The 13,070-nt window shown below is 45.5% G+C and overlaps 1 protein-coding gene across 1 annotated transcript in view; it reads left to right on the forward strand.

Annotated features, from left to right (window-relative positions):
* LOC145395278 (glutamate receptor 1-like) overlaps nt 1–13,070 on the forward strand; it is a 397,634-nt gene that overhangs the window by 47,098 nt on the left and 337,466 nt on the right. Inside the window, exon 2 of the mRNA XM_080268979.1 lies at nt 6,041–6,193. Within this exon, the coding sequence (XP_080125105.1) occupies nt 6,041–6,193 (153 nt within the window). The remainder of the gene's footprint in view (nt 1–6,040; nt 6,194–13,070) is intronic.

The raw sequence follows: 13,070 nt of genomic DNA on the forward strand, positions 1-13,070 counted from the left end.
CGCAGTTGACCCTTGTGCGGTGTGGTGCGGTGAGGATCTGTCCGTTCTCCCCTTGGGGCTAAGATGCGAATGAATGTGTTTGAATGGATGAATAAATGGGGGAGTGTGTCGTCCTGTCTCGGCTACCTCCCTTTCCTTGGGGGAAGCAGCCTAGGTATATAGATAGATAGATAGATCTATCTGTCTATCCATCCATCCATCCACCCGTCCGTCCATCCATCTTTGTCTAAGGGTATTTATCTATCTTTCTACTAATCTACTTTCTTTTCAGGAAAGAGTCTTTGAGCTGGCGGGGTAGGATATTGCCTTCTTTAACGTCTTCCCTACAAGGACGAAATATGCTGGTTGTTATTCAGACATTATTTTATTCTTTCTCCCAACAGGCAATTTCTTTTCGCTTGGAATTTTCACCTATAGTCCTTTTACATAAACTTGGCCCAGATTTTCGTCCTGTTGCAGCTGATATTACAAACCTCAGTGGCAGAATGAGAATGATCTGGCTCTACGTTCTTTATTGCATAGCATCTCTTCATTACTAGCATCATATTTTAATGTTATTCTCTTGCTGCAGCTCAGTACTAAAGGTGGAGAGATAATTTTAGGCCAGGTTAAAGTGAAAATGATCTAGTAGAAAAGATGATAGACTGTATGTTCAGCGTCTTCAAGTCTCCTAAGATGAATGAAGATGTTTGGAGATGGCAGCAGTGAAACCCAGGAGACGTCATGAGTGCAAGAATTAGTGAAGATTATTTGCATCTCCTCCAGGTCAAACAAAGCCACCTAAGTTGATAAAATTCGCTTGAAGATAGCAGAAGAGAAAAATGATATGAAGAGAGAGAGAGAGAGAGAGAGAGAGAGAGAGAGAGAGAGAGAGAGAGAGAGAGAGAGCGTAGGCTGTTTTGACGCTGCTGAAAAAAAAAAAAAGCAAGGCACTGAAAATGACGCTGTTTTAAAGAGAGGGTCTTATGCCAAACAGCGTTGTTGATTCGTAATGCCTTTCCTTTATGGATTTATTCTTCATAGTGATTTTTTTAGTTGTTTATTTAGTGATTTTTTCTGCATAGTCCACATCATCATCATCATCTGTTTCATTGAAGCAAAGTACGTCAACATCAATACGATATAAAGAACATACAAAGAAAATGGTAAGGTGAAATATGCAAAATGGTAAGGTGTACATGGTAAGGTGTAATGGTAAGGTGTAAATGGTTAGGTGTAATGGTAAGGTGTACATGGTAAGGTGTAATGGTAAGGTGTAATGGTAAGGTGTAAATGGTTAGGTGTAATGGTAAGGTGTAATGGTAAGGTGTAATGGTAAGGTGTAATGGTTAGGTGTAATGGTCAGGTGTAATATGCCAAATGAGTCGGGCAGGAAGCGGTGTTACAAAGTCTCCTGAGTCACCTGAACGGCCCAGACTTTTGTATTTCGAGATTCTGTAGCCAAGGAACAGGACGGAAGGCTGATGAAAGTGACACACACACACACACACACACACACACACACACACACACACACACACACACACACACACACACACTCTCTCTCTCTCTCTGACGACGACGACGACGATTGATAATTGGTTGATTGTTGTTGCTGTTGATGATGATGATGATGATGATGGAGGAAGACGAGGAGGAGGAAACACCCTCTGCCTCCCCTTCTCTCCCCAAAGTGGCAGGTTATGTGTACCTTGAAATATTCCCTCCAAAGAAACCCCGGAGACACAGTGGCTGGAGGTAGGGAGTGAAGAGAGGAGGTAGGGAGAGGGGGAGAACGAAGATGGAAGGGAGAAGTGGGGATGTAGGGAGCGAGAAGGAGAAAAGGGAGAGAGATGGGAAATTGGGATGGAGAGGGGAAGAAAGAAGATGGTAAAAGCGATATAAGGAGGGAGATAGGGAGGTGGGGTGGAGTGGGGAGGAGGATGAGGAAATGAGAAGAGGGAGTGTAGGGAGAGAGATGGAGACAGGGCACAAAGGGGAAGAGAAAAGATGGGAACGAATAGAGGAGAGGTAGGGAGAGAGATTGGGAGAGAATAGAGAGGGTGATGTAGATGGATGTAGAAGAAGGGAAAGAAGGAAAGGGTGAGGCAAAAGGAGAGAAAAAGGGAAAGGGAGATAAGAGTGGAGGTAAGAGTGGGATGGAAAAATGGAGGAAGGAGTAAGAGAGGGTGTAAGGAAAGGCGAGGGTGGGGGGGAGGATGGGAATTAGACTGAGTGTGGGACAAGGGGAAGAGGAGAGGTAAGAGAGGGAAGGATGGGAAAGAGAAGAGGTGAGTGGAGAGAGGGGACGGATGAAGGAAAGGGTAAAGGAGGAAGTAGGAAGAGACATTGGAAAGAGGAGGTGAGGGGCGAGAGACAAAGGTGGAAAGGGAAAGAAGGACAGAAGAGGTTAAGAGGGAGGAGGGAGAGAAAGAAAAAGGGTGAGAGGTGGAACATGGGAGAGGAAGAGAGAGGGGGAGGTGGGATGGCAAGGGTGGGATAGAAGGGAGCAGAAGCAACAGGAGAGTAAAAAGAGCGAGGAAGAGGGGACGGAGGGAGGCGAAAGCAGAGAAAGAGGAGTGGGGGGAAAAGAATGATGGTAAGAATGGGAGCAGGGAAAGAGGGAAACAGTAATGGAGGGGGAGGGGAGAAAAAGGAGAAGAGGAGGAGAGGAGATGGAAGAGAGGAGTGAGGGAGAGAACGGAGGAGGCCGAAGACGAAGAAGGAGTGGGGGAAGAAAGTATGTGATGATGGAGGGGGTGGAAGAGAAGGAAGGGTGGGAACCCTGGGGGATAGGGGGAGAGAAGAGGGAAGAGTTGGAGGGGAGAGGACGTAAAGTGGGGGGAGGATATGCAGGAGGGGAAGGGTAGAAAGAGAAGAAGAGGGGGGGTAGCATGCAAGAAACCCTGAACGCAATGACCGAGGGGAGGTGAGGGGAGAGACGGAGGGAGAAAGAGGGGAGGAGAGGGAGGGAAGAGGAGATTTGTGAATGGGTGAGAGGGAGATGGTAGGGAGGAGAAGAAGGGATTGGGGCATCAGCAAGAACCCTGAATACACAATACCAAGAGGATTGGGAGGGGGGACTGGGGGAAGAGGGAAGAAAGATGGAGAGAGGGGGAAGAGGGGAGCGAGGAGAAAGGGGAAGAGGAAGGAATGAGTGAGGAACCTGGAAACACAGTAGTCATGAGGAGAAGGATGTGGTAAAAGGGAGGAGAGGAGGGGGAAACGAGAGAATGGGGGAGAGGGGAGTTGGTGGGAGGATGGGGAGACTTGAAGAAAGCAGGGGCGAAGGAAATGGGGAGAAAGGAGAGGGAAAAGAAAAGAATCTGAGAGAGGAAAAGAAACTAGAAACACACAGCTGAGAAAGTGAAGGAAGAGGATGGGAGAGGGTGAGAGGGGGAAGCTTGGGATGAGGGGAAGAGATGTATGTAGGGGGAAAGAGAGGAGGTAGAGAGGGGGAAAGAGAGGAGGTAGGGAGGTGTAAGGAGAGTAGGTAGGGAGGTGGAAAGAGAGGAGGTAGAGAGGAGGAAAGAGAGGAGGTAGGGAGGTGGAAAGAAAGGAGGTAGAGAGGGGGAAAGAGAGGAGGTAGAGAGGGGGAAAGAGAGGAGGTAGGGAGGTGGAAAGAGAGGAGGTAGGGAGGTGTAAGGAGAGTGGGTAGGGAGGTGGAAAGAGATGAGGTAGGGAGGTGAAAAGAGAGGAGGTAGGGAGGTGAAAAGAGAGGAGGTAGGGAGGTGAAAAGAGAGAAGGTAGGAAGGGGTTAAGAGTGAAGGTAGGGAGATGGAAAGAAAGAAGGTAGGGAGGGGGAAAGAGAGGAGGTAGGGAGGGGGAAAGAGAGGAGGTAGGGAAGTGTAAAGAGAGGAGGTAGGGAAGTGTAAAGAGAGTAGGTTGGGAGGTAGAAACAGAGGAGGTAGGGAGGGGGAAAGAGAGGAGGTAGGGAGGTGGAAAGAGAGGAAGTAGGGAGGGGGAAAGAGAGGAGGTAGAGAGGTGGAAAGAGAGGAGGTAGGGAGGTGGAAAGGAAGGAGGTAGGGAGGTGGGAAGAGAGGAGGTAAGGAGGGGGAAAAGAGGAGGTAGGGAGGGGGAAGAGAGGAGGTAGGGTAAGGGAATAGAGGAGGTAGGGAGATGGGAAGAGAGGAAGTAGAGGAGGGGGAAGAGAGGAGGTAGGGAAGAGGGTAGAGAGGAGGCAGGGAAGGGGAGAAGGAGGAGGCATGGGTTAGAAGTCCAGAATATAATGGCCGAAGGGTGGAGACGAGGAGAAGGAAGGGGAGAGAGAGGATGAAGAGGATGGAAGAACAGAAAGGAAGAGGGAAGAGGGGGAAAAAGAGAGGAAAGAGATTGGGAAGAAGCAAGAACTCATAATCAAGGAGAAAGGAAGGGGATGAAAGGGAAAGATGGGGAGAATGAAAGGGAGGAAGGGAGGATTGGACGGGAGAGGGGTGAAGGAGAGGAGAAAGGGGGGAAAGGGAGGGAAGGGGCAGATGGAGGGAGAGACACATCAAAGAAATATGTAAATTGAAAGACAAGGGCCCTTCTTCCACGGAACCGCCATCACCACAAGATCCACAAAATCTTGAAGATCCCAAGTTGATGGAGTCTGGCAGGGAGGGGGAGAGTCGGGGGAGGGGAAAGTGAGGAAGGGAAGAAGTAGACGAAGAGGGCAGCAGAGGGGGAAGGGGCAGGGGCAGGAGAGGAGTTGGTCTGGAGGGGGTGGGGACAGAGGGGGTCGAGGACAAGGTGGGAACATGGTGATAAACGAAGCTGTGATTTTGTTGTATGCATATTTTCCTTTGCAGAATTTATTATTTACAGACTTCTTTCTTTTTCGTGCATATGCGCTCGTACTCACGCGGGTACTCACATAAAAAACAACATAAAACGGAAAGACACACACACACACACACACACACACACACACACACACACACACACACACACACACACACACACACACACACACACACACACACACACACACACACACACACACACACACACACACACACACACACACACACACACACACACATGAATACAGAAGTAGACAGCAAACCAGAGAAACAATACGTAATATTAAGTGACATGCCGTCTGAAAGCACTAGTAATCTATGATATTGGCAGTACCTTGTTTTATATGCACAGAAGCGAAATGTAGACGTCAGTTTAGTATTTGAGGGAGGGGGTTGCTTATTAGTATAAAATAAGATAAAGCTGATTTATTTTTTAACTCGAAGTGAAAGCTATCATGACCTAGATGATACGTGAGTGGCTGTGTGTCACTGCTTCGAATTAGTCTTACATCTGTGCTCTCGTTTTCTTTGTTTCTAGATCCTACCTAACTTCATCTCTTCGGTAAAAGTTAGAGTTGGAATGATGATGACTGATTGATTGACTGACCATCTGAAAACTGGCGGCACAACTGCTAGGGTGTGATGATGATGATGATGATGATGATACAGTACAGAGTGCAGAACAACACTGGCTACGCAAAAAGGAAAGCGATGCCTCATATCGTGCGAGGTGCCGTAAATATGTATGGTGGTATGGATGTATGTATGTATGTCCAGTAAGTCTGGCCATAGCGACTCGTTACTACTGCACTTCTCTTTAATAGGTTTCCAGCGTTATAGGAAACGCGTGGGTTGATATTCATTGTAGTCACCAGAAGACCTCGCTACATTGAGTGAATGGATGGATGGCGCGTCACCTGTATGACGAAACAAGGTCAGTCAACTTCAGTACCAAATTGTGATACTTTATAATTCAACGACGCTGTTTTGAAATCTCCTTGGGTACTAGTCAAATCAACCCTTCAGTCTGACTATACATGGCTGTCAGCAAACTCACTTAAACTCTCTTCTTCCACTCTTCAAGTGCGAGGGTGACGAGGCTTTATTAGTTAGAGAGAGAGAGAGAGAGAGAGAGAGAGAGAGAGAGCACTAAATTTTCCCAGCTAGCTGTCATAGCAAATTCTCGTCTTTCACTCTATAGATTCCATTAGACAAAGAAAACACCTTATAATTCCCCAGGTAAACTTTTCTAACAACCCTCTTCGTCCTCTCTACAGGTGCCATCTTTGACCGTGACTCAAGGGACATACAGGGCGCCTTCCTCCACGCCATCAAGCAGTACAACCAAAACTCCACCAGCCGCGGACTCGAGCTACACGCCTTCGTCGATATTATCAGCACTGCCGATGCCTTCAAGATCTCCAGACTGAGTGAGTGTTCGGCTTTGTATCCTCTTGAGTTTGTTCGTATATATTCTCTGAGTTTGAGGTGAATTTTGGTTCTGCTCATGATCTGAAAGTGTGAATCTTTGTTGAGATGTTTTAGTTTTTAGACTAATTGAGTGATCAGGTGTTTTTCTATGAGTCTTGAACGATTACAACTCCATCTTTGAAAATAACTCCATCTTGTGCAGTGTTTATGATTTGGGTGCCAATGACATGTAGTGGTATTATAGGTACGCTGCGAAATAATGCCGATTTCTTGTGTGTCGGGGAGAGCGTGTAGAGGTTAGCATACGTGAAAGGATTGGCCATGCTGGAGAGTCACTTGAGTGTGTGAAAGAGTTTTGCTATTTGGGGGACATGTTATATGCTGGAGATGGGGCTGGAACTAGTTCAATGGGTAGGGTAAAGAGTGCTTGGAGAAAATTCAGGGAGCTGTTGCCTCTCCTGACACTGAATGTGCTGTCCTTCCGTGCTAAGGGATCCTTGTATGCGGCATGTGTTAGGAGTGTAATTCTGTTAGGAAGAGGCAGTAAAGGAAGAGGATATTTGTAGACTCAGACGTACAGAAACGACATTGATTAGATGAATGTGTTGTGTGTCCTTGAATGAGAGGCTAGAGTTGGGGACGGGGGGTTAGGATTTGTGACTTCTCGAGTTCCAGATTAAGGGTCCTTGTTTAAGTGGCTTTGGGAATTTCCTAACACCACTTCCATAGCTGTTTATTCTGTCTCTTACACCTCCGTACCCTCTGCCATGTTATGGATGCAAACTACGTCGATATTTAAACGATACAGGTAACATGCAGCAGAATACACAGGTATAATATGCTCAGTAAATTGCTATGGATAAGGCCGTAACACCTCATCCTTAGCAATTTATTATTGGATACGCTGTGGAAAGGGCCTCAACACATCCTCTTTAGCAATTTATTATTGGATACGTCTAGTTATGCAGAGTATGGCGATATTTGAAGGATTTATGTTACACAAAAGAGGACAGTAAGGTGTAAACAACTTAAATAGGTTAGGAAACGGTGTTAGGGAGCTTCCTAAACAGACGAGAATACCGGCCGTAGTGTCAGATAATGTTATAACCTATTTTTAGATAGAAACTATAATTGCTCGCTATCCTTGTGTGCGTTTCACATGACTCTGACCTGTTTGTTCTGATGATGTAATCTCTCTCTCTCTCTCTCTCTCTCTCTCTCTCTCTCTCTCTCTCTCTCTCTCTCTCAGCATAATTTAGAACACAATACTTCTTTTACTCTACCTTGGCGTATAATCGCCCTCTCTCCTTCTTGAATCCTGAGTTGTAACAAGTCATAAACTCTAAAATATCATGCTAGCCACGAAAAAGTGCAGTGGAAAATTAATAATGTACAGCGGTAGTATTGTGTTTCTGTGCCCCTGAGCTACGTGGAATAAGCTGCAAAACGACGAAAATCTGGCCAGGTTAAGGTGAAAGGATTATAGAAGGTAATCATAAACTGAGTAAAAAAGAAAATAGCGGAAACAAAGGTGTACAAACAAGTCATTTTTTATCAGTCCCTGTAAGATCCATTGCAGGGTTGAATCTTCTTCACAGAGGAAGAGAAGAGCTGCCTGAATACACTCTTCTCATTGCTGGCCTTGTCTGGTGGGCTAAGGGGTTGTCTGTAGTGAGAGTAGTATTAGTGAAAGGTTGAGCTTTGTAATGGCAAGACAGACAGACAGACAGAAGCGGTGTGTGTGTGTGTGTGTGTGTGTGAGAGAGAGAGAGAGAGAGAGAGAGAGAGAGAGAGAGAGAGAGAGAGAGAGAGAGAGAGAGAGAGAGAGAGAGAAAGGAAAAAAATCATTCTTATGTGACAACATCATAAAGGCAAAAGCATCCGAGGGGTATTGGTGATGAAAAATCTTAAATTCGGCTCAGTTTCAGTGGGATTTCAGGTAATGTGGGAGATAAGGGTTTTAAGAGCGTCTGTGATGAAGGAGGGTTTGGAAGCTGTTAGTTCGTTCGTCTGTTTTCTTCCACCTGACCGCAGTGAAGAGGTGGAGAGTACATCATTCCATCATTAAATTTTCCAAGACACTGTTTCTCCTATTATGTACGTTTGGTTCCATGGATGAAGTATTAACATTGATTTCGTGAAGCTTTTTATTTCGTTGTCTATTTCCTTCCCTCTGATGTCACTGGATAGATAGAGGACGTCATTGCGTAATTTTCAAGTCATTTTTTTCCTCTATGTTTTTGAATCTTACTGCTTAGCATTACATTTTTCGCCGATTTTTTGCATTACAAATTAGGGCAAATTTTTGAAAGCTGTTAGTTACATCGGGTGTCTGTTTCCTTCCATCCTACGTCACTGATTAGGGAAAGAATATTTATGTTGTTTGAAAGAGAGCTTTGCTTTTTATATTTCCCCATCTCGCTTCTTTGCATCACGTCGCGGGAAAGATGTTCATTTGTTGGTTACGGTATCTTCATTTGTCGTTATTGAGTAGGGACAGTACATAATTCCTTCAAGATTCCCCCCCTCTCTCTCTCTCTCTCTCTCTCTCTCTCTCTCATTAAGAAAGAAAATAAACTTCGTAATCTCACTCTTAAACGTGCTTCTAGTAGCCTTGTCAGTTCCTCTCTGTGGGTTAATAAAGTTCCCCAAGTTCGCACCACAAGTAACCTAACATTATTACACTTTACTCCTGCTTCCACTACACGGCTTTATCTGGCTTTACCACTTGATCCACATGATTATCTTTTCTGTTAGACTCTTGCTGCTTAGAGAAAATTGGACCCAACCTAGGAATGGCCCAGCTCGGAGGAAGTACTAAAGGGTTTGCCTATTTTCTCTAGTTCGAAAGTCCCTTCTAAACTTCTGTCTGCCTGTCTGTCTATCTATCTGTCTGTCTGTCTGTCTGTCTATCTCTATCTATCTATATCTATCTATCTATCTATCTGTTACCAGACGCTGTAATTCCGTAAAGGGTGGGCACAAGGGAATCGCCTCCACCTCTCTCTCCCTCCATTTCATACCCCCCCCTCCTCTCATAGATCTCTCCATTCCATCCCTCCATCTCATCCTCGGCCTTCCCCTCCTCGTCACCCACATACACTCATCTAGTCAGTCTCTCATTCATTCCACATAAAGCATTTCCGAGTATTTCTCTTGACACTTTGAATCGCACCCACATCAACACCACAACGTTCCTTTACTTCCTTCAGACTTCCTTCTAAAGTTAATGTTTTTTCTACTGTAGATATAGCTAAAATAAAACATGTCATCGTAGTGATGGGATGAGAGTTTTTATATGAAATACATTGAAAGACTAAGTCACAGATATGTGTGAAATTACCCAGATGACTTGAAACAGTAGACGAAAGCTTGATATTCCACTGTACTTTTTTTTTCCAGCGAGTTGTACTTCATGTAAATATATATGTGGCGGGGGTGTACTCGGTAGCATACTCGTCTCGTAAGCAAGAAGTCCCAGGTTCGATTCCTGGACGGACCATGAGAGCTTTAGACAGATCTTCTTTGCACTATAGTTTGTTCATACCTAGAACTTAATCAGAGACCCTGATGTAAAAAGACACGTCATTATTCTAGGTGAAGAAACCACAAACTCTTAATGCACAGACATCCAACGCCATCTGTGTCACATCCACCTCACGTTGTCCCTACACACCCCCTCCCTGCTCGATCTAAGCGATCGGGAGAAGGCTTCATGGCTGCAGCACCTAGTAGTAGAGAGGTTCAGTCCTGTAGTAGGACTATAAAGGATGCCGTATCATTTGTGTATGTATTTATTTATATGCGCGCGCGCGCGTTTGTGTGTGTGTGTGTGTGTGTGTGTGTGTGTGTGTGTGTGTGTGTGTGTGTGTGTGTGTGTGTGTTATTGAATGAACTAAATTCTCTGAGATGGCTTGGCAATGTGGAGGCGATGGAAAATGTGAGACTGACTAGAAGAGTGTGTGTGAGTAAAGTGAAGGGAGAGAGGGGGAGGGGGAGACGGAGGATGAGGTGGAAGATGGAGTGGAGAGATATGTGAGAGGCGTGTGTGAGCTGGAGGAAGTGCAGCCAAATGGGGAAGGGCAAGGTGGTACCGTATGGAGGCGATTTGTTTGAGGCCACCCCATATGAGATTAAGGCCTCTGGCTTTATACGTATGTATGTTTGTATGTATGTTTATGTATTTATGTACTGTATGTATCGGATTATACCTCTCTAACATGGACGACCAGTTCTGCCATCCGTAGAACCCAGGAACACTTTTTTATCGGTAGAGAAATATTCCTCCCCACCCAGTGCTTCACCCACAGGTATACGCCAGTTGTATAAGACTTAAGGAGTGCAGGTGGGACGTGCATGTGGGAAATCGGTGTTGGAATGTTTGTGAGTTATGGAGACCTTGTGTCATCGATAGAACCTAGAAAATGTGGAAACATGTGATAACACATGAACAGCATACTACCATACCTTCTCTTTTTTACCCCGATGCAGGGCCTAGTTGTTAGCAGCATTACTGACTACGAAGCTGCCAGCCCGATAGCGCCGGGTTTGAATCCTGGTGTTGGCAGCTGACACCGCCGGATTCAGGTGTCGTTCACCCTTTGTGAGTTAATAGGTTATATGAGTATTTTGTGTAACATGCAGGGAAGGCAACTTTGGTGACCTGGGTGAGACGCTGGCTTTGTATTCCAAGATAGTAGGTGAACAACCCGCCACAGGCTCACAGACAGAAACTGAGCACTGTGACTAAGCGCTTCTCGGCGTTTGGCCCCACCTGTAAATTTTTTCCGGGTGTGATCAGTCCCAGGTCAGGACTTTTAGAAGTCCACACTACCAACCAGCCCGCCGGAGGCTATAGATTTAGGTGAAGGTTTCTATTAGCAAATCCCTCCAAATTCATTGATGCTTAAAAACAAGTTTGAAAATTGCAGAAAGCGAAATGAGACTAAAGCAGGTCACAAGTTATTGAGCCTCACAACTCGGCATGTTACAAAGGTCACTGTGGGACATCTGAAGCCTTTGTCCCTCTTAAACACGGCTGATCTCATTTCATTATGCATGTGAACATCTGAGACATATGCAAGAAGGGGAAGCAACGACATTTGTACATGAAAGTTTCAGCTTCCGTAACAGAGCTGGAACAAGGAGGCGCATACACCGCATTAAGACCGAACTAGAAAGGAATGAACTCAGTTTTAGAGGGGAAGGAGGACTGAGGGAAATTTGAGAAGGAGGGAAGGACGGACGAGGGAGAAGTGAAGGAGAATTCAGGGAAAGAGGGAGCGTTGAGGGAAGGAGGAGGGGATAAAGGAAAGAGGGAGGCTTGAGGGAGGAGTAAAGTAGAGAGGTATAGGGTAGAGAGGAGGGAGAGGAGAGGGGGGGAACGGGTGAGGAAAAATTTGGGAAGAAGTGAGGGAGATGATGATGATGGAAGCGTGAGGTGGAGTGAGAGAGCAGTGATTAGAGGTGAAATGGGGTGAGAGAGGAGTGAGGTTGAGATGAGGTAGAGAAGTGAGGCAGCTTATGAGGAGGAGAGAGTGGTGACAGGGGGAGAGGAGGGAAGGAATAGCATGGGAGATGTGAGGTAGGGATTAGAAAAAAGAGAGGAGCACAGAGGGGGTGCAAATGAAGACACAGGTATAGTTTTATACCCGTTGCATTGCACATTTAATAGTCGTCACACCTTCAGCGCACTCCCAGCATCAAATTGTGCCCAAATCCCCATCTTCCGTAAATCCCTAACGCCACCTACTGTATCGCTCAGAGGTTGTGTGACCCTTTTAAGAATCTGGTTACTGCCGCCATAAGCCTATAGAGGTGCCCATAAACTCGCTTCAGCGCACGTGTTAGTGTATCGAGACTTTGTAAGTGTATTTAAAAACTCTCATAACACCTTCTTGTATATTTACTTCGACGCAGACGCATAGCAAAAATGAAAGTCGAAGGAAGTAGTCAAACACTTTTCTGCCAACTCGCGTCCAGTTAAGATGAAGTGTGACGAAGAAGAACAAGATGAAAAGGACATGGAGAAGGAAGAAGAAAAAAAAGAAGAATTTATATTTATGCCCATCAGCTATGCGAGTCATTAACTCTTTCAGGCCAGGGACGTAGGATAAGGGGTGAAGCAAAACTTTTCCCTGATATACAGATTCCATTTGTTCTTTATACCGTAAACTCAGCGAAGGTTATGGCCTCCTGAGAAATTTCATCTCGACTCCGATGCTCCTGACAAAACCTAACCTTCATCTTGCCAGAAACATTCCCACATTAAAGGTGACTCACAGACATAAAAGGGAAAGTGATTCTGATGCTGCCGATGACGTGGAGAGAGAGAGAGAGAGAGAGAGAGAGAGAGAGAGAGAGAGAGAGAGAGAGAGTCTGTGTTTGCGTGTGTGAGTCTGTGCCTACCACCACCCTCACCTGGCAGGATCCTTTACCTACAACAGGATATCGCTTACATACACAGCTATATTAAGTTACACACACATGTAAGCGACGATACTAACTTTGGTACATACACGGCGATACTCTACACCCATTGTATATATAAATTCCAGAACACAGTCACACTTGTATACATAGGCACACGCACACATGCACTTACACATGCACACTGTTGCTCTTTTTCACCACACAGTCTCTCACACACGTACATGGACGTAAATACACACATAATTGCACACATATACAACTTTTGCATAGTCTAATAAAATCCCGAAATTTTACATCTATCTGCACACACACACACACACACACACACACACACACACACACACACACACACACACACACACACACACACACACACACACTTAAACTACCTGTAATTCTGTATTTGTCAATCTTTGTGTGTGTGTGTGTGTGTGTGTGTGTGTG

The sequence above is a fragment of the Coenobita brevimanus genome, chromosome 1 (assembly GCF_032717465.1).
Source record: "Coenobita brevimanus isolate Jiangsu-jjx chromosome 1, ASM3271746v2, whole genome shotgun sequence".
Classification (NCBI taxonomy): Eukaryota; Metazoa; Arthropoda; class Malacostraca; order Decapoda; family Coenobitidae; genus Coenobita; species Coenobita brevimanus.